The sequence below is a fragment of the Hemitrygon akajei genome, chromosome 3, assembly GCF_048418815.1.
Source record: "Hemitrygon akajei chromosome 3, sHemAka1.3, whole genome shotgun sequence".
NCBI classification, from domain to species: Eukaryota; Metazoa; Chordata; class Chondrichthyes; order Myliobatiformes; family Dasyatidae; genus Hemitrygon; species Hemitrygon akajei.
Window position 1 is genome coordinate 188,781,227 of NC_133126.1, and position 26,171 is coordinate 188,807,397.

The 26,171-nt window shown below is 42.8% G+C and overlaps 1 protein-coding gene across 4 annotated transcripts; it reads right to left on the reverse strand.

Moving 5' to 3' along the window:
• Positions 1 to 1,174: 1,174 nt before the first annotated feature.
• LOC140725756 (cysteinyl leukotriene receptor 1-like) lies at positions 1,175 to 25,051 on the reverse strand. Of its 4 annotated transcripts, XM_073041623.1 has the most exons (4): positions 24,927 to 25,013; positions 21,657 to 21,698; positions 18,756 to 18,822; positions 1,175 to 6,165 (listed from the first exon to the last, which is right to left on the reverse strand). In XM_073041623.1, exon 4 carries the CDS (start codon positions 6,154 to 6,156, stop codon positions 5,002 to 5,004), a length of 1,155 nt encoding a protein of 384 aa, XP_072897724.1. In that variant the 5' UTR covers positions 6,157 to 6,165; positions 18,756 to 18,822; positions 21,657 to 21,698; positions 24,927 to 25,013; the 3' UTR covers positions 1,175 to 5,001. The 4 variants fall into 4 exon arrangements, with proteins under 4 accessions (XP_072897724.1, XP_072897725.1, XP_072897723.1 ...); XM_073041624.1 differs by lacking the exon at positions 21,657 to 21,698; XM_073041622.1 differs by lacking the exon at positions 18,756 to 18,822.
• Positions 25,052 to 26,171: the final 1,120 nt, after the last annotated feature.

Genomic DNA, 26,171 nt, shown 5'->3' on the forward strand with positions numbered 1-26,171 from the left:
GCTTTGATGTCTGTACAAAGCTTGTTATTCAGAAATACAGAATAGAAATTAATTCAGAACTACAAAACAGGACATTACAATGCCCTCCACAAGTGCTGATGGATAAGAACTTAGGAAGTAGAAAGTGTGACTAGACACAGCACGAATGTTGTTTCTAAATTTACTGATGACGCCACAGTCTTTGCAGAATTTTTTATTTAGAGATAAAGCATTGAACAGGCCTTTCCGGCCTAACAAACCACATCTGCTAGCAGCTCATTTATTTAACCCTAGCCTAATCGTGGGGCAATTTACAGTGACCAATTAACCTACTAACCAGTATGTCTTTGGACTGCGGGAGGAAACTGGAGCTCCCGGAGCAAAGACATGCGGTTCACAGGGAGAACACTCAAACTCCTTACAGACTATGCCAGATTTGATCCCTAATCTCTGCAATGCTCTCAACTCTAATAGTGTGGTGCAAACTGCTACTCTATCTAATCTCAGATAGTGTCAAGGAACCATATAGGAAGGAGTGAGATAGATCAGCTTGTTGAGTGATTTCGCAACAACACTCAACAGCTTCTTTCGTTTCGCCGACAGATTTGTGCACTGTCCATGGACCTATAAACATGATCTCAATATTCCTCTTCTTATTTATTTATTTATTTTGTGATTTATGATAATGTTATCTCATTGCTTTGTACAGCTCTCTCTCTCCCCCCCCCCCCCCCCATTAATGCTGTCAACAGATGGGGCCGTTACAAGGCTTAATCGACGCAGATTGTGGATTTGGACTCTTATTTGGACCTGTTCTATTTCTAGTTCTAGTTCTAGTCACCCTTTTTTTTTGTTACTACTTCTCGGTGATTTTCGAATCGGGCGTCCTGCAGATAACGGACGCTGAGCTGAACTGAACTGTACTGGAATAGGCTTTTTGTGTTTTATATCCTGTGTCTTTTTCAACTTTGTTCTTTGTTGCCGCTTGCACAATTATTTTTGCGCAAGCGGTCGCAGGGGGTTTTGAAGTTTGATGTTTTTCTTCGAATGGGTTGGTTCCAAGGTCCTTTGCTTTGTAACGCTCTGCAGGGTGGACAGATTTCAGGGTTCCATGCTGCATACATGCTTTGATAATAAATGTACTTCGGATCTTGAACTTCAAAAAATGTATTTTTCAAATAAGACAATGAAGACATAAAATCAAAATGTCACAGTTTAATATACAATTAGAAAAATATATGAAGCCTTTTAAATTATCAATATATTAAGATTATTCAAAACAATCTGACATATATTACAATAATTTTTTTCCAGTAATATTGGAAGCATTGTAGGTGGAAGGTGGGATTTGGTGTGAAACATTATTCACATACATGAGCTGCCGTGGGTCTGGCTAGGTTAGGACAGACTGGTTTGCACCTTCACTTCTTTTACTTTCCAGCATACACTCAGTGGCCACTTTATTAGGTACACCTTTGGACCTGCTCATTAATATAAATATATAATTAGCTGATCATATGGCAGCAACTCAATGAATAAAAGCATGTAAACATGGTCAAGAGTTTCAGTTGTTGTTCAGACCAAATATCAGAGTGGGGAATAAGTGTGATCTTAGTGACTTTGATTATTGGCGCCAGATGGGGTGGTTTGAGTATCTCAGAAACAGCTGATCTACTGGGATTTTCGTACTTCTCTAGTGCAGGAGTTCCCAACCAGGGACCGAAGGACCCCTTGGTTAATGGTAAGGCTCCATGGTATAAAAAAAAGCAGGGAACCCCTACTCTAGAGATGACAGAGAATGGTGTGAAAAACAAAAAAAAATCTAGTCAATGGCAGTTCTCTGGGAGAAAACAGCTTGTTAATAAGAAATGTCAGAGAATAAAGGCTAAACTGGTTCAAGCTGACAGGAAGTTGGCTGTAGCTCAAATATCCACATGTTACAACAGTGGTGTGCAGAAGAATATCTCTGAATGCACAACATGTTGAAATTCGAAGTGGATGAGCTACAGCAGCAGGAGACCATGAACATATACACAGGTACAGGAGGTAACTGATAATGTGGCCACTGTGTGTATAGTAAGTGGAACAGTTACATATCTGAATATATTGCAAGTAGAGCCACAGCCTCATTGGCCATTGACAAACCAATCTTGTCCTCTGAAGCTGTGTGTGTGTGTGTGTGTGTGTGTGTGTGTGTGTGTGTGTGTGTGTGTGTGTGTGTGTGTGTGTGTGTGTGTGTGTGTGTACATGAAGTTTCCATGTTCTCCCCATGCCACGTGGGTTTCCTCTGGGTTGCTCTGGTTTCCTCCCACATCTCAAACACACGAAGTTTAGTTGGTTAATTGGTCACTGTAATATAAGTGCATAGTTGAGTGGTAGATTTTAGAGAATGGAGGAGCTCATGAGATTGTGGGGAGAATTAAAATGGCATTAATGTGAGATAAGTGTGAATGGATGGTAAGCCAGTGTAGACTGGTGGGCTGAAGGGACTATTTCTGTGATCTTCATCTTGCAAATAACATAGAAGGAACCCATTGAGTTTATACTGACCCAGGGGGCAACCCCATCCCTCCAGTAATAATCTTATTTGTACAGATATATTTACTCGTGGAGCAATCTAATACCTCCATGAACAGGAAGTAGGAGGCCCGGGGGGGGGGGGGGGGGGGGGTGTGTGTGTGTGTGTGTGTGTGTGTGTGTGTGTGTGTGTGTGTGTGTGTGTGTGTGTGTGTGTGTGTGTGTGTGTGTGTGTGTGTGTGAGAGAGAGAGAGGGGGAGAGGAAGGGAAAGGGGGTTGTTTTGTTATCATTATTACTGCTGCTGCCCGTGGTGATCCACTGAATGTCATGGACGTGTTATGTTGTGATGCTGAAATGTGTGGTGTCACTCGAGGGCTGCTCCTAGCACGTCCTTAGGTTGTGTTGGTTGCTGACATAACCAATACATCAATTTAGTAAAGCATTTCTTCAAAGCATCAAATATCGGGCATATGTCACCTGGGCTGTTTGCAAACATTTTTTGTCACTCTGTATTATGACACACATGTGATAAATAAATAAATCTGAATCTAAATCTACAATTTTCCTTTATATCTTCTTCTCCCCATATTCCCCTTAACTCTCATTTTCTACCACAACCACGACCTGCACGTCTTTAGGATGTGAGGGGAAACGAGAATACCCTGAGGAAGCCTTCATAAATCAAAGTTTTGAGTACAGGAGATGACATGTTATGATGACATGTATAAGACATTAGTGAGGCTTAATTTGGAGCATTGCGTACAACTTTGGTCACCAACTTGTAAACAAGTTTGAAAGAGTACAGAGAAAATGTACAAGGATGTTGCCAAGTCTGGAAGACCTGAGTTATAAGGAAAGATTGAATAGGTTAGGAGGGTATTCTTTAGAACGTAGAGGACTGAGAGGAGATTTGATAGAGGTATATAAAATTACAAGGGGTATAGATGGGGTAAATTCTGGCAGGCTTTTTCCACAGAGGTTGGGTGGAAATACAACCAGAGGTCATGGGTTAAAGGGTGAAAGATGAGAAGTTTAAGGGGAACATGAGGGGAATTTTTTTCACACTGAGGATGGTGGGAGTGTGGAATGAGCTGCCAGCACAAGCAGTGCATGGGAGCTTGATTTCAATGCTTAGAAGAAGTTTGGACAGGTATATGAATGGTAGGGGTATGGAGAGCTGTAGTCCCAGTACAGGTCGATGGGAGTAGGCAGTTTAAATAGTTTCAGCATGGACCGGATGGGCCGAAGGGCCTGTTTCTGTGCTGTACTTCTCTATGACGCCATGACTCTACAGTTCCTGGGGCTAACAAAAAGTCATCAAAGTGCAGATTAGATCCAGTTTATAGTGAAACACCACATTGTTATACATTCCCCAGCAACTGGTTTGAGCTCCTTCATCCTTCAAAGCTTTTCATTCTGTTCTTGGTCCTTTGAGGCATTTGTATCACTCTTCTTTTTGAACTCTTTGCTTTGATTGATTATTGTCAGGATGGAACATGATGCCTCCTCTCCCACAGTGCACCCAGCAAGTAAGAGCACAGCCAATTCTTCCATGTAAGGAGGTGTTAACTCACCAGCAGTTGACTTCAGTCTGATGTACTTTCAGAAGACAGTCTCGAAAGCGATGCATTGCTCATTTAACGATTAACTTATAAGCAGAAATTATATGGCTGTACCACACTAATATTCTTTTATGGTTCATTCTTGCGATGTTACAGGCTCAATTTTTTAAATTGAAATTTTGTTTTGTCTTTCAAACTAGTTGATCTGAGAGATATTTATAGCTGCGAGCCTTTCCTTAGTTTTTAGAGCTCTCAGTTCTAATGCAGAGAGGACACACGAGATTTTGGGATGACCTTTCTCAGTCCAAATCCAAAGCCTCTTTGAGACTGAACAAGGATTTTAACCTTTTTATAGCAGAAGCTCAGGAGATTTTACCCCCAGGTCACCTTTAAGATGTCAACAGCTATCTACCAAGTGCTGGAATTTGAGGTATGAGGAACTTACATCGACACCTACATTTTAAACACAGTTTCAAAGCTCATGGCAAGGTAGCGGTTAGCACAATCACTCTGCAGCGCCAGTGAGCACTGGCTGGGATTCGAATCCCACCACTGCCTGTGCATTCTTCCTGTGACCATGGGGGTTTCCCCGGATGCTATGCTTTCCTCCCACATTTGAAAAATATATGGTAAGGTTTAGGGTTAGTCAGCTGTGGCACCGGAAGCATGCTGGTAACTCTCAGCACAGTCCTCTTGCTTCGATGTTTCTATGAACATATGACAAATATGTCTCTCTCCTTGTCTCCTTTGTTTAAAGTCCCATGCGTGAGTTCCCAGTGACAGGCGAGAAAACAAATCAATGATAGCTCATCCGAATCTTGCTGAGCGAGAAATGCTCTTGAAATTTCTGCTTAGCAATTCGGGCAGATTTGGTCTGTCGATACAGCTTAGAAAGCCCAGTCTTTGTTAGTTAGTGGTAATCTTTCTGGTCAGCTATTCTAACTATTCACTGTTCTTTCCATCAGTAATGAAGTTCTGTGCTTTGCTTGCATCATTTTCTTCCTTTGCTTCTGCACTAGTCTGGATCTGGCACGAATGTGGTGGTGACAAGTTGAATACCTCTAGCTCCCTGCTGCGCTGGATGAATGCCAGACTGATGGCAAGCATGCTAGTGGAAGAGGTATACATGGGATCCACCTTTTTCTTCTTCAGCCACATTTTAATAAATGTTCTAAAGCCTTGGCCGACAAAGATATAAAGAAGGGGATCAAAACAGCTGTTGGCCACTGCCAGGCATAAGGTAGCCACGACAGACTTGCGCAGGATGTTTTCCAGATCACAGTTGGTATGGTGATGCACGAGGAAATGCAAATGCACTGTCCTCTGCACATGGTAGGGAAGGAAACAGATGAAAAACACCAACAGGACCAGTATGGTCATTGCCACGTCTCTCTTGTACCGCTTGGACTTGCAGGTGAATCTCGCTAAATGCTTTATCATCAGAAAGTAACAGAAAAGGATGACTGAGAACGGGAGGAGGAATCCAACGGTGAGAGCGAAATAGTTCATCCGCATAATGTAAGCCCATGAAGTCACATTCACGGGCTCAAAGCACTTGACCTTGCCCTCGAATTGATGACTACCATTTAAGAGGAAAGGAGCCGAGGAGACTAAAACAAACAGCCAAATGCTGACACATGATATCACACAGCTGCGGAATGTAAATATCCTTTGGTGTTTTATGTGGTGTACAAGAGACAGGTATCGGGAAATGCTGAGACAGGTCAGGAAGAAAATGCTGCAGTACATGCTGACGTAGAAAATGTGCCCTGAGATGCGACACAGGAAATCTCCAAATGGCCAATCACCCCCTCTCAGGTAGTAAACGACACGCAAGGGTAAGCTGAGGCCAAAGAGGAGGTCAGCGATGGCAAGGTTCATGAGATAGATGGTGCTGGCATTCTTCCTCTTGGCAATGCGGCAGAATACAAAGAGAGCGCCCACGTTTGAGACCAGACCAATGACAAACACGAAGCTGTAGACCGTAGAGTAGATCATATATTTGTACTCGGTCGTCGATTGGCAGGAAGACCCCTGCGATGAATTCTCATGTGATGCGTTGGCAGAACTTATGAGTGGGGTCATCACAGTTGACATCTTCTGTATCTGTTGAAAAATAGCAATAGATGGTCTATTATTTATCCATGCCTTTGGGTACTTACTTGGGCATTATACCCATACCATTGGGTGTATTTAAAGCAGAGGCTGATTGGTTATTGATAGTAAGAGCCTCAAAGGTTTCTGGGAGAGGGGAGGGGAATGAGGTTAAGAGGGATAATAAATCAACCTTGATGGAATGGCGGAGAAGACTCGATGGGCTGAATGGCCCAATTCTGCTCCTATGTCTTATCATCTTATTAGATACACCTTCCAGAACCAACCACTAGTGGTTTGGTGATGCAGTCATGCATTTACATCCCATCCTCAGAGAAAGGACATGCCAAACCTGGCTGATATTCAAAATAGCATGTCCTATTTTGGGGGAACATTTTAGACTATGGCCTCATCTCCCCCCATAGCCAGACCTATGGGTTTCTGTAGCGCTGTATTGAAAGTGGGTAATGGTATTTTTCCAGGCCAGCAGTTATAAAATATCAAACTTAGAACATAGATCAGTGTAACTTAGTAAAAGACCCTAGAGACCATGATGTAATGCAAAATTATTTGGTGCTAGTATTGGGTTATTATTGTCACATGTACCCAGATACAGTGAGAAGCTTATCTTGCTCACTGTTTATACAGATCAGGTCATTATACAGAACATTGAGCTAGAATATGGTCAAATAATAACAATGCAGACTAAAGTGCAAAAGGCACCAAGGGACTGCAGGGCAGGTAAATGATAAAGTTTAGAGATGATAATCAGGTTGATTGTGAGGCCGAGAGTCCGTGTTATTGTATAGGAGTTCTCTACAAAAGTCTGACAACAGTGGGATAGAAGCAGATTAAACTTGTAACAAGAAACCAAGAAACTAATCCTTTCTGTTGACACATCTCCACATCTCACCATTCTCTATGTATTCAAAAGACCATAAGACAAAGGAGCAGTATTGGATAATTTGGCCCATTGGGTGCCCTCTGCCATTCCATCATGCCTGATTTATTACCCCACTTAACCAATTTTCACGCCTTTTCCCTGTAACCTTAACTACCTTACTAATCAAGAACCTATCAACTTCTGCTTTAAATATACCCATTGACTTGGCCTCTACAGCCACCTGTGTCAATGAATTCCACAGATTTATCACCCTCTGCCTAAAGAAATTTCTTCTCATCTCTGTCCTAAAGGAACATTCTTGTATTCTGAGTCTGCACACTCTGGTGGTAGGCTTCTCCACCATGGGAAACATCTCCTCCACGTCCACTCTATCTAGGACTTTCAATATTCCATAGGTTTCAATGATAATTCTTGACATTATTACACTCCAGAAGTAATTGAAAAGTTAGCAAGAGTATTTGAAAAACAAACAAAATATCATGTCTTTTATATCTCCTTTTAGAATGTTCCAAAAATTCACCTTGCAAACTAATGCATACACAGAATGTCAATGTGATTAACAGAACTTAAGCTTATCACAATCAGAATCAGGTTTAATATCACAGATAAAGGTTATGAAATTTGTTGTTTTGCAGCAGCAGTACAGTGCAGTACGTAAAAATAAAAAAACGATGAATTATGATAAGCATATCTATGAAAAGAAATGAGTTAAATAAGTCGTGCAAAAAAAAAGAGGAAAAATGCCTGAGGTTTTCATGGTATTCATGGGTTTATTGTCCATTCAGAAATATGACGACAGATGGGAAGAGGCAATTCCTGAAATGTTGAGTGTGTGACTTCAGGCTTCTATATCTCCTCCTTAATGCTAACAATGCAAAAAAAAAGCATGTCCTGGGTGATGTGCATCCTGTTTTTTTGAAACATTGCCTCTTGAAGGCGTGTTTGGTGCTCTTGAGGCTCATGCCCATAATGGAGCTGGCTGAGTTTACAACTTTCTGCAGCTTTTTCTGTTCCTGTTGCAGTGGCCCCTCCAAACCAGATGGTGAGGGAACCAATTAACCTTCCCTCCGCAGTACATCTGTAGAAATTTGCAAGTGTCATTGATGGCATATCAATTCTCCTCAAACTCCTAATGAAGTGTAGCCACTGTCATGCCTTCCTTATAATTGTATCAATGCGTTGGGCCCGGGATAGATGTTCGGAGCTGTTGACTCCCAGGAGCTTGAAACTGCTCATCCTTTCCACTGCTGATCCCTCAATGAGGACTGTTGTGTGTTCCCCTGACTTCCACTTCCTGAAGTCCACAAAGAATTCCTTGGTCTTACTGACATTGAGTGTCAGGTTGTTGTTGCAACCACGCTCAACCAGCTGATCTACAGTATCTTGCTCCTGTACACCTTGTTGCCATTTGAAATTCCACCAACAATAGTTGTGCCGTCCGCAAATTTATGGATGGCTTATCCCTAGCACCCCTTCTCCCATCAAATGACATTTATGACAACATCATGGAGTGACTGGCTAGCTTCTGAGCACTAGAACAAAGCCTTAACCTTTACACTAATCTCTCAACTTAGCACTCTTTTCTAAAGAGAAGCTACTTTACTCTATTTACATTGAAACAAGGCTTCACAGACTCATTTTGCTGACGTGCATTCAGTGGCCATTTTATTTTGTACCTCCTGTACCTAATATAGTGGCCACTGAGCATATGTGTGTGGTTTTCTGCTGCTGTTGTCCATCCACTTCAAAGTTCAATGTGCTGTGCATTCAGAGATGCTCTTCTGCACATCACTTTTGTAACACAAGGTTATTCAAGTTACTATTACCTTCCTGTCAGCTTGAACCAATCTGGCCATTCTCCTCCGACCTCTCTTATTAACAAGGTGTTTTTGCCCACAGAATTGCTGCTCACTGGATTTTTTCACAAACAAGAGAAAATCTGCAGATGCTGGAAATTTGAACAACACACCATATGCTGGAGGAACTCAGAAGGCCAGGCAGTATCTAGCAAAAGAGTACAGTCGATGTTTCAGGTCAAAACCCTTCGACAGGACAAGTTCTGAGACCTGCCGAATGGGTTCAGCATGAAACGTTGACTGTACTCTTTTCCTAGACGCTGCCTGGCCTGCTGAGTTCCTCCACCATTGTATGTATGAAACTGGATTTTTTTTTTGTTTTTCATGCCATTCTCTGTGAACTCTAGAGACTGTTGTGTGTGAAAATCTCAGGAGATCGGTATTTGCTGAGATACTGAATCCACCCATTCTGGCACTAACAATCATTCCACAGTCGAAGTCACTGATGTTTGCTCCGAACAATAACTGAAATTCTTGACAACTCTGCATGTGTTTTATGCGTTGAGTTGCTGCCACATAACTGGGTGATGAAATACTTGCATTAACAAACTAATAAATTGGCCACCAAATCAAGTGTCTGCAAATGTTCCTATCCGATAATACATTTAGTGAAACACACACAAAATGCTGGAGGAACTCAGCAGGCCATTCATCATCTATGGAAAAGGGTATGGTCAACACTTCAGGCTGAGATCCTTCATCAGGACTCAGGACAGGAGAGATCACACAGGGAGAGCAGTGAGACAGGGTTTCACTGAACTCCTGTCGAAGGGAAGATTTAAACTTCTTCAGGGGTAGGCATCCCTGGAAGAGAATTTGCAGCATAGTACTCCAATCACAAACAAGAGAAAATCTGCAGATGCTGGAAATCCAAGCACAAGCGCAAAATGCTGGAGGAACTCAGCTGGCCAGGCAGCATCTCTGGAAAAGAGTACAGTCGATGTTTCGGCCAAGACCCTTCATCAGGACTCTACATTCAGTGATACTATCAAGTATTTCATGCCTTTGAATCTTTCTCTGCTGCCAAATTTCACAGACCATTACACACATTTGTGCTTCTGTGCAAAAGATAACCAAATCACACTCTGATTATTGTTGAAGAGTTTGTTGTCCGGCTTTCACACATTTGAACCTTTTTCTTTCCGGTAATTCTCTCATTCTTGCACTGGTGTTAAAGAACAGCCTGTATTTCTACAGCACCACTTCCTATGACAGAGCAGACATCCCTAAGTGCTCTTCTGCCAACTATGTTCAAACATCATGTTCAGGCAGCACGTGTGTCAGTCGATTTGTACTCAGCAAGCATCCACACACACACACACACACACACACACACTACAATATAAAAATCAGATTATCTGTTTGGAGACATTAGGTGACTTTAAAAAAAGCCGTATGAACCGTCAGGGGAAAGCCCGATTTCACCATTCCTCAAACCTGGTCCAGCATTTAAATGGAACATGGTTGAACCAAACTTCCTTCAGTCCCTTTTCCTTCCCTTTCCCCATATGCTTCATCGTTTAATGGAAATCGACCCACGTCATAGCTTTTTGCAGGAAATACTGAACTCCCACACCACCAGCTTTCAACAACAACTGCTCCCCTTCAAATAGTCAGTTTTTTTTGTTTTTTTTTTACTTTTTTTCATTGAGTTTTCAAATAATTACAGTAATAAAAGAAAATATATGAAAAACAAAATATATATATACCCTTCCCCCCTCCCCTTAACCCCTCCCCCCTAACACCCCTATAGAAAAAAGAAAGAAAGAAAAAAAAGAAAGAGTGCCTGGATATCGGAAGATCCCCACATGCTCCATGGAGTTCGTAATAACTTTAGTATATATATTTCTTTCCCCAAATAATTAATTATTTCATCTTCAGAGCACCTATATATTTAATCCTGTCTTTTTCAAAAATGTTTCATATTTATCTCTTAAATTATAAGTAATTTTTTCAAATGGAATACAGCTATAAATTTCCTTCTTCCAACGATCTATACTTAAATATGTATCCGATTTCCAAGTAACTGCAATAGCCTTTTTGGCTACTGCCAGTGCAATTTTTATAAATTCTTTCTGATATTTATTCAATTTGGGTTTCGGTTTTATCCCTTCAATATCGCCTAGTAAAAATAATATTGGATTGAACCAAACTGCACTTGAGAGTTCAGCAACACCGTCATAACTTTGCACTAAAGAACTTTTGTTTTGCTTAAGTTAGCTTCTTTCTTGCAAAATTTGTGTAAGTTCATGTCTAATTCATATACTTCTAGTAAGTGCTGCTTATCTGATGCCGCTGCAAGCTTGTCATTTGCAAGTGAGCGTGCATGTGCTTGTGCAAACAGCAAAGAAGCTTAAATCTGACTTTGATACACGATACCACCTCCACCATACTTTGCAGTAGGGATGGTGTTACCCGGCTGACGTGTGCCACGTGTACCGCTTGCCTGCACAGGTGTTGCAAAGCGTCACTTAGAAGATACTGCAGAGATGTGGAAGAAGTTTTTCCGGTCAGATGAGACTAAAGTGGTCCTTTTTTTTTTTGCTTCATCACTATTGTAACTTACAGGTTTTAAAAAGAATAATACGTATTGCAATGTACTTCTGCCACAAAACAACAAATTGCACGACATGTGCCAGTAAAATTGAAACAGATTCTGATGTTCTTTAGTGTTTGAAATTGCTGCCCTAGGAAAGAGAGTCTGATTGTCTGTGCTATCTATGCCTCTCATAATTTTCTAAACTCCTATCAAGTTTTCACTCAGTCTCTAATTCTCAAGAAAACACAACCCAAGTTTGTCCAAATTCTCCTTATACCCCTAATCTCTAATCCAGGTAGCATCCTGGTAAACGTCTTCTTTACCTTTTCCAAAACCTCCATCTCCTTTCTGTAACCATATAACCAGACCAGCACACAATTGATTTCCCTTTCCCTAAATCTAACATCATAGAACACCATTCAGTCCATTTAGTATAATCCATTTCTAAGAGGTTGTCATAGCTGGGGAAGGTCGTGGGAATAAGCTCCTATCTATTAAATGTTTCCAATGGCAAGCACCTCAAATAGCCTCTGACAACCAAGTCCAACTCCTGGCTTTCATGCGTGGTTTAGCTACTAAGTCCCGCAGAACCGATTTTCCCTGACAGGAGAAGGGGCAAAGGTGGGTTACTGGCACCTTAAAACCAGTCATTCCAGGCAGATGGGGTTCGTCAGCCCTGGTTAGCAGCTCAGCTAGGAGAAGGAAAACTCTGATCTCAGACCTCCGCTGCCTTGCACCTGTACCCACACCTGGGGAAGGCTTTAGGAGCAAACCCTGAGGAAAACTCTGGAGCCGGAATCCCTAAAACAGTCCCATACTGATTCAACACTGACTGAGAACTCCTGCAGCACTGCTGGTGCTAACTGTATCAATCTCTGCTGTTCCTTTCGGTTCATCAGCTGTGTGGAGAGGGGAAGCCTGCTGTATGGGCAAAAACTTGCTCTCCGTATTGTACTACCCTGACTTACATACTTGCATGCGAATCATGTCGACAGCTAGAACTCAATATCCATGATCGACCCCCAACTTCGGAGTACTAAGAACTGATTTACTCCCACAAGTGTTTTCCTGGAAACTATTCTTTCCCACAACCCCATTAACCCCCCCCCCCCCTGACTTTTTTCCTGTTAGCAGTAAGCAATTAATGAAGAAACCACAGCTTCAGAGGTAAACCCACGTGGTCAGGAGGAGAACCAGCAAATTTTTAAGAATTGACTTTACTGCTTAAGGAACAGGAACTTACAGTTCACGGTCAAGTTCTCAGGGGTATAAAGATACAAAGATAAGCAAAGGAACCTCCACTTAAAGGGAAAAGTAATCTGGTAGCCGGTGATATACCCAGATGCCGCACTTATTGCGGTCGGTACCAAGATGGGGTGAAATGTTCCTCTGACAAAATGAGTGAGGATTCAGCCATTAGCCCACCTAACAAACTGTAACAATTTGTTGAAGTAAGAAGGAACAAGTAACTTTTCATCGCTCTGGTAGAGCTTTTGCAAGTGCTTTTCAACCAATACAGGAATGACACAGTGCATCGAGAGTGTGGGCGATAAAGCTGATAAGATTCTGTGTCAAGGTGCATTTCATTGATCGAGGTGCACTTTATGTTAGATATTTATAAAATACTGGTTAAGTCACAAGAGGGGTTTTACTGCCAATTCTGGTTACCATGCGGAGAGTGAGTTCTATAATCAGGCAAAAAAACTGAAGGGCTTTGAGAAGATGCAGGACAAGGTGTGAAAGAAGTCACTGGATTTAGATCATAAAACTATAAGATCTTGGAACAGAATTAGGCTATTCGGTCCATTGAGTCTGCTCTGCCATTTATAGCTGATTCATTATCCCTCTCAACCCCAATCTCCTGTCTTCGCCTCATAACCTTTGACATCCTTACTAATCAAGAACCTGTCAACCTCTGCTTTAAACATACTAAGACTTGGCCTCCATCTGTGGCTATGAATTCCACAGATTCACTACCCTCTGACTAAAGAAATTCCTCCTCATCTCCTTTCTAAAGGGATGACTCTCTATTCTGAGTCTCTGCCCCTGTTCCGAGAGTCCCCCTGCATAGGAAACATCCTCTCTACATCCACTCTATCCCAGCCTTTCAATTGTCCAGGAGCTGTCCCCTCTGCAGCCGAGGAAGTTGAGAGGAGAGGTGAGGGTGGTGGAAAAGGTCAAGTGCATCGAGAAAAGGGAAGCTGAGAGTAGATAGGAACCCAGGGTTCAAAGGAATGGGCAAAAAAAATTGCAGAAGGAGAAAGAAGAGATGTTTCTGTATTCAGTTCAGGGTGCTGAGCTCATTGCCTGTCAATGTGAAGCAACAGAGATTGTCTCAGCCTTCAAGATATAATCACATAAGAACTTGTCAAGCGACATGGCGATGATTAGACTGATGAATCAGAATCAGCTTAATTATCACTGACATGTCATGAAATGTGTTATTTTCCGGAAGCGGCACTGTGTGAGAAATAAAAATTACAATAAGTTACAATAATTAAATGAACAGACAGATATCTGAACAAATAAATAGATATATAAATGCATAGTGCAAAAGAGTAGTGAGATAGTGTGCATGGCTTCATGGACCATTCAGAAATCTCAAGGCGAAAGGGAAGAAGCTGTTCCTAAAATGTTGAGTGTGGTTCCTATACCTCCTTTTGATGGTAGCAATGTGCAGGGTGGTAAGAATATAAGAACATAAGAAACAGGAGCAGGAGTCGGCCATCTTGGCCCGTCGAGCCTGCTCTGCCATTCAATAAGATCATGGCTGACCTGGCCATGAACTCATCTCCACTGACCTGCCTTTTCCCCATAACCCTTAATTCCCCTACAATGCAAAAATCTATCCAATCTTGTCTTAAAGGTTCCTCAATGATGGATTCAGCCTTCTTGAGATGACACCCTTTGAAGCAGACCTCAAAGGTAAGGAGGATTGTGCTTGTGGTGGATCTGATTGAGTCTGTAATCCTCTACAGATCCTGTGCATTGAGCCTCTATACCAGGCAGCGATGCAACTAGTCAGAATGCTCTCTAATATGCCTTTGTAGAAATTTGTTAGTCTCTTACACATGGGTGGCTTCTCTGCTTAATAATCCTGTGATTCATTGAGTTGCTTTTGAAGAGTGATTACCAGAAGAAGAGGACAGGAAAGACAACTGGTGATCAGATTGTCATCTCAAGCATCCAAAATGGGAAAGTAATGTCTCTGTGGTCTTGGGTTGCATGCTGCTATGCTTGCACCCTTACTGATAAGTAACACACACGAAATGCTGGAGGAACTCAGCATGTCAGGCAGCATCTCTGGAGGGCAACGTACAGTCAACAATTCAGGCTCAGTCCCTTCACCTGGACTGGAGTGGAAGGAGTCAGAAGCTGAAATAAGTAGGCAGGGAGAGGTAAAGGAGCACAGGCTGATACATGATAGATGATTCCAGATGGGGGACAGATGGGTGGGTGGGTGGAGGAGGGGAGGGTGAAGTGAGAAGCTGGTGGGTGACGATCAGCTGAAGAAGAAGGAGCCTGATAGGACATAGCAGTGAACCGTGGGAGAAAGGGATGGAGGAGGGGTACTGAAGTGAAGTGATAGGTAAACATGGAACATGCCATTCCAACTCTTCAGACCATGCCTCTCACAACCCCTGGTTTAACACTGGCCTAATCACAAAGAAAAGGTGTAGAAGATGATGAGCGACATTGATCGTGTGGATAGTCAGAGGCTTTTTTCCCAGGGCTGAACTGGCTAACATGAGAGGGCACAGTTTTAAGGTGCATGGAAGTAGGTACAGAGGAGATGTCAGGGGTAAGTTTTTACACAGAGAGTGGTGAGTGCGTAGAATGGGCTGCTGGCGATGGTGGTAGAGTTGGATACAATAGGGTCTTTTAAGAGACTCCTGGATAGGTACATGGAGCTTAGAAAAATAGAGGGCTATGGGTAGCCATAGGTAATTTCTAAAGTAAGGACATGTTCGGCTCAGCTTTTTGGGCCAAAGGGCCTGTATTGTGCTGTAGGTTTTCTGTGTTTCTATGTTTCTAAAAGTTACAATGAGCAATTAACTTACCAACTGGTATGTCTTTGGACTTTGGGAGGAAATCAGAGCACCCGGAGGAAACCCATCTGGTCACGGGGAGACAGCGGTGGGAATTGAACCCCGGTCATTACTACTGTAAAGCATTGTGCTAACTATTATGCTACCATGTAAAAGTGGAGCCAGAATGAAAAAAAGGAAGAAGAAAGAAGGGGGAGGGGGAGAAATTAATGGAAGCTGGAGAAATTGATGTTCATGCTGTCAGGTTGGAGGCTACCAGACGGAGTAGGAGGTGTTTTTCCCTGAAGCTGAGACTGGGCTCATCATGGCAGCAGAGGGTGCCAAGCAATGACATGTTGCACTGGGAATCAGGATTGGAATTAAAATGGTTGGTCAACAGAAAGTCCTGCTTGTTTCAGATAACGCGAAAGTGCTTGACAAAGCACTTCCCCAATTTATGTCAGATACTTATTAACTGATGAATAAATCCCATTTAACTTAGAAATCTTGCCAGATCTAATGTTTGAGCATAAGGCACAGGAGCAGAATTAGACCATTCGGTCCATCAAGTCTGCTTCATCATTCCATCATGGCGATTATTATCTCTCTTAACCCCATTCTCCTCCCTTCTCCCCTTAACCTTTGGCTCCTTACTAATCATAGACCTATCATCCTCCACTTTACATATACCCAGTGAAGCAACCTCCAATAGTCATCCGTGACAATGAATTCACCATCCTCTGGCTAAAGAAATTCCTCCTCATCTCTGTTCTAAAGGGACACCCCTTTATTCTGAGGTTGTGTGCTCTTGTCTGAGATTTCCCAACTATATGAAACATCCTCTCCATATGCACTAATGATGGAAAAGACTGGAGTGAATTTCAGCTAGTGTGAGGAGTTGAAGTTCAAGATCAAGTCCGTTGTCATTCAACCATACACACTCATACAGCAAAGCAAAACATCGTTCCTCTGCAGCCAAGGTGTAAAACACAGCACAGATAGTGTCACACAGGGTGGCGGGGTGGAGGTACATCTCCACCAAAGGAGATATAAGGAGCTGCTTCCCTCCACTAGCCTGCAGCTCACCCTTGGGGAAGGTGTAGCACCTTCTTAGCCCCTCCCCCTGTCAGGTGAAGCCATGGCAGCAGGTGGTGGACAGTCCTATGAGCAAATCACTAGTCCTGGTTATGCGGCCACTGACACCAGGCAGACAATCTCTGAAGAGTATTGATAATGGCTGGGGTCACCCATCTTGTAAAGACATTTCCCAGAAGGCGGCAATGGCAAACCATTTCTGTAGAAAAATTTGACTAGAACAATCATAGTTATGGAAAGACTATGATGTCATATGACACAGCACATAATGAAGGAACAATAGTGTCACACACAACACATATAGTTGCGTGTTAGTGTACTGGTAATGTAGTAACCAAAGCTGGGAGCTTCAGTGTCAAATCTAGGTTATATTAGCGTGGGAAATTGATCTACAGTGGTAATGCTAGCTTTTATCAGCAAACGATTTCAATTGTAGATAGCAAGAACACATATTCTGTGTATGCTGAACCAAGCAGAATTTAACAAGGAAATGTGCAAAGTTGTATTCTGGAGCAACAGATAAAGGAATTCAATGGGTCAGGCAGTGTCTGTGGGGAAAAGGGATGGCTGACATATCAGGTTGTGACCCATACTTGGAGGACAACAAGCCAAAGTTATGAAAGTACAGACAGTAGAAAACCAAAGTCTGGATGTTTACACAGCACTGAGGCAGATATATTACCTTGTTTGCTACCAGTGTTAATATGCATATGCATATAATATAACATGCATAAACAAGATGTTAATGTGTACTGTATATTCACACAGCTGCTGACTGCTTCATTGGAGCAAGAGACATGTATGGCCAGTGTCATTATAAAGGAACTCAGATGAGAATATAGTTTATCTGAGATCCTGAAAATATTAGGAATAAAGTATTGAGTGGTGCTCCAACACAGGAAAGTCAGGGCTGCTGTTGTAGTGACTCACTTTGTGAACTGGTGAGGGCGAAGTTGGTGGAAATTGAAGATGAATGCATTTAGCAGGGATGTGTCTCAAGCATGTTAATGTTGGTATTGTTTTTTTATTCTCACATGGACTGAGATACAGTGGAAAGCTGGTCTCGCCGACAGTCTATACAGATCAACTCATTACACGGTCTAACGTTGGCTTTAGGTTATAGATTTATGGGCTGTGCAAATAATATCAACAGTGAGATCCAATGGCCAGGGAGATGTTTCTGCAATGCTTGTTGGAGAACAAAGGGCACGATAAGGCATAGATGTCATGGTCATCCACTGTAACCCAAGGGAGACCCAAGTTGTGATGATTACTTGAACCACTGGACCCAGACTTCCAAGGTCAAGACAGCTGAACTGCCCCAGTGCAATAGTTTTTCCACTTTAAAAATGCCTACACAGGTTTCTTCATAAGCTGTGCATCATAGAACTACACAAATCTGCCATAACCAGATATAATGGACAACCAACGTTAGCTTCAGGAAGTTAGCACAGTTTCATACTATACCCTCATGAAAATACACTCAGTAGCCACTTCATTAGGTACAGGAGATGACTAATAAAGTGGTCACTGAGTGTATGCTCATGGTCTTCTGCTGCTGTAGCCCATCCACTTCAAGGTTTGATGTGTTGTGCATTCAGAGATGCTCTTTTGCACATCAGTTGTAACGCCATGGTTATTTGAGTTACTATTGCCTTCCTGCCAGTTGAACCAGTCTGCCCATCCTCCTTTGACCTCTCTCGTTAACAAGACACTTTTTTCCTGCAAATGCCACTCACTAGACATCTTTTGTTTTTTTTAAATTTGTTTATTGCATCATTCTCTGTAAACTCTAGAGACTTTTGTGCATGACAATCCCAGGAGATCAGCAGTTTCTGAGATACTCAAACCACCCCATCTGGCACCAACAGTCATTCTGCGGCCAAAGTCACCTAAATCACGTTTCTTCCCCATTCCGATGTTTGGTCTGAACTACAACTGAACCTCTTGACCATGCCTGCATGCCTTTCTGTATTGAGTTACAATACATGATTCACTGTAGCAAGAGCCACATGATTGACTGCTTAGATATTTGCATTAACGAGTAGGTGTGCAGATATACCTTACAAAGTGGCAATGGAGTTTTGACAAGTAAAACTAATACAGCTTAATAATTAACATCCCCAAGGGGTTGTGCTGGCATACTAAACTACCGTGTGGAGAAAACAATCACCAGGTACCTTCTGGGAAATCTCACATAGGATGTGGCTGAAAGTCCAGCGTTGTTGGTGTGATCTGAAAGATGCTCTAGTTATAACAGAGAAGAAAAATATTCAAGAAAGTGATCAGCAGATTTCATCAATGGAACGTCAGGGTTAAAAGAAGCAAGGGAGTCTTCGTGAAGGAAAACCTCACCAACTGAAGGGAATGTTTATTTATTGACAAACAGCGCAGAATAGGCCTTTCCAACCCTATGAGCCATGGCACCCAGCAATTCCCTAATTTATTCCTAGACTAATTACAGGACAATTGTGTAATGACCAATTAACCTACCAACTGGTACATCTTTGGACTGTTGGAGGACGACGAAGCACTCGGAGGAAACCCATGCAGTCATGGGGAGAAGGTACAAACTCCTTACAGGCAGCAGGGGGATTGACGACATTCTCAGAGCCAAGAAAAAAAAAATCTGATTATGCTCCTGAGCTCCAGTCGTTTTCAGAGATCATCCAGTACCAAGCCAACCATGTCACTGTGTTGACTTTATTTTGTTAATTATTAAAGGAAGATTAACTTTGGCAATGTGAAAAGATTAACAAACATAGGTGATCTGCGCAGATAAAGGCCTCAAGTTGAAACAGGGACAGCCAAATGCTAAATCTTGCCGGTGCTGATTTCAGTTTGAGAGCCCGGGTGGTGATTAGCCTCACTTGGACAGTAGCCTTGATTTCAAGACACACTGACTAAAACAGAGAAAAATTACACTCAGATAAAAGATAGGCTGTGACTGTCATCATTTCACTTAGAAGATTTTGTCAGTCCTTGCTGGGAAGGCCAGCTCTAAAGTCTTGTTGGTCCTTCTGGTACACTGAGATGACTCTAAGACCATAATATTTAGGAGCCATTTGGCCCATCAAGTCATGATTGATTTATTATCCCTCTGAACTCCATTCTCCTGCCTTCACCCACAAGCACTGACACTCTTATTAATCAGAAACGTATGAACCTCCACCTTAAATATACCCAAATGAAGTGGTCTCCACAATCATCTGTGGCAATGATCCACCATTCTCTGGCTAAAGAAACTTCTCCTCATCTAAAGGGACATCCCTGTATTCTGAGGCTGTGTCCTCTGGTCATAGACTCCCTCACTATAGGTAACATCTAGGCTTCTCAATATTCGATAGGTTAATGGCTGAGTGAATGAAGCTTTCCCAGCACCCTGTCATTTCTGTGCTTGGGAGCATTCAGTACGTCATGTTAGAGGTTGAGGTCTCTATCTGAGTATCTGAAGGGGCTGCTCCTTAAGTTTTGGCTGCACTTCAGCCACACACTCCTGATCTTTGGTCACCAGTTTCAGAGGGGCGTGGGTCAGTTGGGACATCCCCTAGTTTGGTGTCAGGCGGTTGAGAATGCTGCCTGAGCTGATTGCCTGCTCCTTTATTCGTGGGTACAGTGGGGGATTTCTGGACAGGTGGGTGCCCCAGGGACTCGAGTGCATTCTGCTTAGAGATGACAAAATTATGAGGGCTATAGACAGGGTAAATGCAAGCAGACTTTTTTCCACTGAGCTTGGGTGAATCTAGAGCCAGAAGTCATGGGTTAAGGGTGAAAGGTGAAATGGTTAAGGGGATCATGAGGGGGAGCTTCTTCAATCAGAAGGTGGTGAGAGTGTGGAATCAGCTGCCAGCAGAAGTGGTGGATGTATGTTTGATTTCACGTTTAAGAGCAATTCAGAAATGTACATAAATGGGAGGGTTATGGAGTGATATGGTCTGGGTGCAGGTCGGCATGGACTAGATGGGCCCAATAGCCTGTATCTGTGCTGTAGCGATCTATGACTCTGTGATTATTCTATGACTGTGTTATAATTTGAATTGGTAAATAGTGGTATGCTCCATTCACTGAATAAAGCTCCTTTGGAAAGGAATAAAAATAGTGAAGTGTGTAGAGAGAGGCCTCCCTGTTGCTTCGATCTGACTATACAATCGAGTTCAAAACATCCAGACAAAACACTGCAGTGGCTACCTTTCTCAGACCACCTTATAAGAGGCCCCATCAGACAGAGTAAAGAAAGTTAATTAATTAGCTTTTAAAGAGAGGTTCAGAACAAGCCCTTGTGGCCCAATCAGCTACCTTGCCCAGCAACGCCCCAATTTAACCCTAGCCTCATTACAGGACCATCTACGATGACCAATGAACCTACCAACTGGCACGTCTTTGGACTGTGGGAGGGAACTGGAGCAGCTGGTGGAAACCCATGAGGTTCACAGGGAGAACCTACCAACTGTTCACAGACGTTGCGCCAGAATTGAACTTCGAAGTCCAGAGCTCCCTTAGCTGTAATAGTGTTACGCCAGCTGCCATGCCACCATGTTTTGTGGACATTAGAAGACTTCTGCTAGCAGAAATCAGGTGTACGAGGTGGATGGAGGCAGCGATCGGGTGAATAGCAAAGGCCTCTTCGCAAGGAAGCAGAGGTTAGTACTGGGGAGGGGGGAAGGAAGGGGATAATTTTAAGGTAATTGGAAGGGATGTCAGAGGCAAGATTTTCACATGTACAGAGAGTGGTTAGTGCCAGGAGTGGTGGTGGAGACAGATACATTAGGGGCATTTAAGGAACTCTTAGGAAGGCACACGGATGATAGGAAAATGGAGGGCTAAACACGAGGGAAAGGCAAGATTGATTTTAGAGTAGACTGCGACATCACCGGCACAAGTACCTGTACTGTGTTCTCTGTTCTAAATAGCCAAGGCATCACAAAATGACAACAGCAGAAATCGGTGACCCAGTTACATAGTGAAAATGTCGAGTTAGTTTATGTTTAAAAAAAACAGGAAGTAATATAGTACATGTCAATATGTACAATGTTATTGACCCATAAATCACATGTGCATTATTGCCCCAGTCTGTGTCTCACCTTTGAATAAAGTAAACAGATGCTGTTTGAGCTTCTTGCAGACTGTGGAAGGAACATTGTGAAAGTTTAGGAACTCAGTGAGTGTGCAAGCTTACAATCGTCTGTTGTTGAAATTGCTGAGCCAAGTTACTCAGAGGAGGGGTTAAAAAAAACTGGACATCCTGTGACGATGTTAAAGTAAGCATTCAGCCTCAGGCGTGAGAGCAGGGCAGCACGTTTCCTACAGAACGTTGTTAGTGCAAGTGGACAGTCCAATTTAATTGCAACAGTATTTAATTAGTGATACAGCACAGTAACAGGTCCAAGAACACCCAATTAACTAACTAACCTGAAGTCGGAGCACCCTAAGGAAGCCCACGGGGAGGATGTACACTTTACAGACAGTGGGAGAGATTGAACCCGGCTTGTGGGCATTATGCCAACTGCCACACTACCAGGCCGCCTAGCCCTAGTGTTGCTCCACTTGTTTCTTAAACATTTTTTTACCATGACCTTTTGATTGTGAAACTAGCTCTTTCATTCAGACATTCCTACAAACCAGTCATGAGTTTGTGTCAGTTAACCCCGAATCTTTTCTACTCTCCCTAGTCTCTTTAACATACATATCTTTTATGTCTGCTGCTTCTTTTCTCAAGGTTGAGGATGGTTACTTACCTCTGTTTAAGAGTGGCATTCTCTGTTCTGGCCCCCTTCTTACTGCTGCCTATCACCCCCTGCTGGTTCCCCTCCTCTTACCCTTTCTTTCATGGTCCACTCGTCTCTTCTATCAGATTCCTCCTCTTTCAGACCTTTACCTCTTCCACCTATCACCTCCCAGCTTCTGACTTCATCATGCCACCCCACACATCTTCTCCTTCGCCTGGCTTCACCTATCACCGTTAAGCCTGTACTCCTTCCCTTCTCCACACCTTATTCTGGCCTCTCCCCTTCTCCCGTACCTTACCAGTCGTGATGAAGGGACTTAGCCTGAAGCGTCGACTGCTTATTCCTATCCATGGATGCTGCCTGACCTGCTGCATTCCTCCCGCATTTTGCTTGTGTTGTCAAGAGTGGAAGATGCAGGTCGTAAATGAATCCACGAGCTTATAAAGAGCTGACGTTTCAATATTTCACAATCCATCTTATTCCTCTTCTACACCACTTATTCACTTTGTAACTTTTATTAACCTTTTACATCTTGCGCAGTATTGCTGCCGCAAAATAACAAATTTCACTAAATATATTAGTAATAATAAACCTAATTCTGATTCAGATTCTGATTTGGACTGAATGTGGATTTTTTGACACATTGTGGATGTGTGCACCTATTATACAAAGGACTTGCTAGCGCAAGCTCTTGCTCCAGTGACAAGGAGGTCCAGTCATTTGCCGATTCAGTGTTTCAGTACCTATACTTATATTATTGTAGATTTTAGCCTACCTACCACCTTCCCTAACATAACAGACACAAAATGCTGGAGGAACTCAGCAGGTCAGGCAGCATCCATGGAAATCAATAAAGAGATGGCATTTTGGGCCGAGACCTTTCATCAGGACTGGAAAGAAAAAGAAAAGAACAAAGTGTTGACATGCTGGACTAAGACCCTTCCTCAGGACTAAAACAGAAGGGGTCTTCTTCCCCCTTCCTTTCCAGTCCTGATGAGGGACTCAGCCCGACACATCAACTCTTTACTTTGGTCCATGGATTCTGTCTGACCTGCTGAATTTATTTATTTATTGACATACAGTACGGAATAGACCCTTCGAGTCACACCACCCAGCAATCTCCCAATCTAAACCTAGCCCAATCACAGGACACGTTACAATGACCAATTGACCTACCAAGCGGCACGTCTTTGGACCATGGGAGTAAACCAGAGCATGTGAAGGAAGCACCCTCAGTCAGGGAGAATGTACAAACTCCTTACAGGCAGCGGCAGGAGTTGAACCGGGGTTGCCTGTACGGTAAAGCGTGCTGACCTCTACGCTTGTGCCTGTTACTCTGGATTTCCAGGGTCCGCAGTATTCTTCAGCTTATGTTCCCTAACATAAAATTTGAAGTAGTCTTAACAACACTGTCTAAAACTGGTAGATCCTGTGTCATATTGTGGCGGACGTAAAGCATCAGCTTGTTCCTTACTTGCACACACCTTACTCATTAATTAACCCACTGAAAACAACTTGGACACAAGATCTGGCCTCTTGTACGTTTCCTTGATCACAAATTCAAGTCACTTTTTGGGAGGGCAAAATATTGGTTTCTGAAACTTGCCATGAAAGGTAAGCAGCACTGTGCTTTGAAATGGAAAATGAGCTTTTGCCCAAGCTTTATCACAAATTGCATCTGTAAGGATCAATTAGTGGAGTTCATGGGCTGTAGATAATTAGGACTGGATTGAAATTGGAGAGTTTGTATTGTGATGCACGGTCCATACCACGCAAAGGTCTCGCCACCACTGAGAACATCTACAAGGAGCACTGTCACAAGCAAACAGCATCCATCATCAAGGAACCCCCATCCAGGCCAGGCTCTCTTTTCACTGCTACCACTGGGAAGGAGCCTTAGGTCCCACACCACCAGGTTCAGGAATAGTTATTACCCTTTAGCCACTAGGCTCCTGAACCAGTACGGATAACTTCACTGAACTCAACTCTGAACTGATTCCACGACATATGGACTGATTTTCGAGGACTCTGCAACTCACTTTCTCAGCATCATCCATTTATTTATTTATTTATTTGTTTGTTTGTTTATTTGTTAGTTAATTAATATCTCTTTATTTCTATTTCTATAGTTTGTCTTCTTTTGCACATTAGTTGTTGATCAGTTTTTTGTGTATCATTTTTCACCGATTCCATGGTATTTATTTGTTCTACACTGAATGCCCATAAGAAAATGAATCTCAGTGTAGTATATCGTTACATATAAGTACTTTGTACTTAAACTGTGAACATATCGTAATGTGAGAAAAAACAGTTGAGGCAGATTCACAAATAGCTTTCAAGTGCAGTTTGATAAATACATGAAGAAAAAGAGATTATGGGGCTTTGGAGACAGTGCAGAGGAGTGGGATTAATTTCCCAGTAAATCTGAAGAGATAATATGGGTTTGATGGGCTGAAGGGCTCTATTCAATGAGATAGCATCCAAAGATCCCTGGTAGCATGTTTCCAGCAATCCTTAAAAACACAGTACTCAATAATCCCGTTAACCATGCACCGTCCCGAGATCAAGCAAGCAGGTTAATCAGTATTGCGTTACACTCAGTATGTTACAAAAGCTGGAACTCACAATTCAGGTGGCCTCCGCGTGAATAGAGTTGTCGAACAGCTGCTGGCAGTTGTGTGTGTTCTGCTCGAAACCAATTACAGTTCCACTTCCACCCCTCAGCATTGCTCTGCTGCTATTTATTTGAGTGATAGCAATGTGAGGAACTGCTCAGTCCCCACCCACACAGTGTTCTCACACAGCAACCGTATCTAGGGTACACTGTACTGACATATGGTGCAGAGAAATAAGGGAAACAGTGAATTGTGAAAGATGCTTAACGCATCCCTGTAATGCAATTAATCTCAGAAACACACTTTAGCACAGATCCTGCAAGATACGCGCGCACACACACACACAGACACACACACACACACACAGACACACACACACAGTCACATACACACACAAACACACACACAGTCACAGCCACGCGCACACACATACACACACTCTCAGACACACACACACACACACAGCCACGCACACACACAAAAACACACACACACACACTTACAACCATGCTGATGTTGATGTATACACATACACACTCTCTATTTCACACACACACACTTTGTCTCAGACACACTTCCTTTTTCCCTTTCACACACACTCTTTTTCTCTCTCTCATACACACACACCCACACACACACTCTATCTCTCATACATTTTTTCTTTCACATGCACAAACAATTTTGTTCTTTCTCACACATACACTATCTTTCTCTCTCACACACACAAAAACCCTCTCAAACATACACACCCTCATTCACACTCTCTCTCACAATCACACCCCTTCTCTCTCTCTCACTCACCACATTCTCTCTATATCACACAAACCTTCTGTCTCTCTCACACACACACCCTTTCTCACTCACACACAAACCTTCTGTCTCTCTCTCAAACACACACACTCTCTCTCACACAATCTTTTTCTGTCTCTGATACACACTCTTTCTCTTTCTCACAAAGATACAGCTTTCTCTCTCTCACACACACACTCTCTCCCTATCACGCACACGCACTCTCACACACACACTTTCTCTCTCTCACACACACACTCTCTCCCTATCGCGCACACACACTCTCACATGCACACTCTCTCTCTCTCACACATACCCACTCTCTTTGCCTCACACATTTCCTCTTAGACTCACACACTCTCACACATACTCTTTCTCTAACTCTCACACACACATACAATTTCTCACTCTCACCCACACACACAATCTCTCTCAATGTAGAGTGCCCTCCTGCTTCAAAACATCC

What these genes read in the sequence shown, in the direction of transcription:
- LOC140725756 (XM_073041621.1), bottom strand. Translation starts at nt 6,156, where the DNA reads ATGTCAACTGTGATGACCCCACTCATAAGTTCTGCCAACGCATCACAT.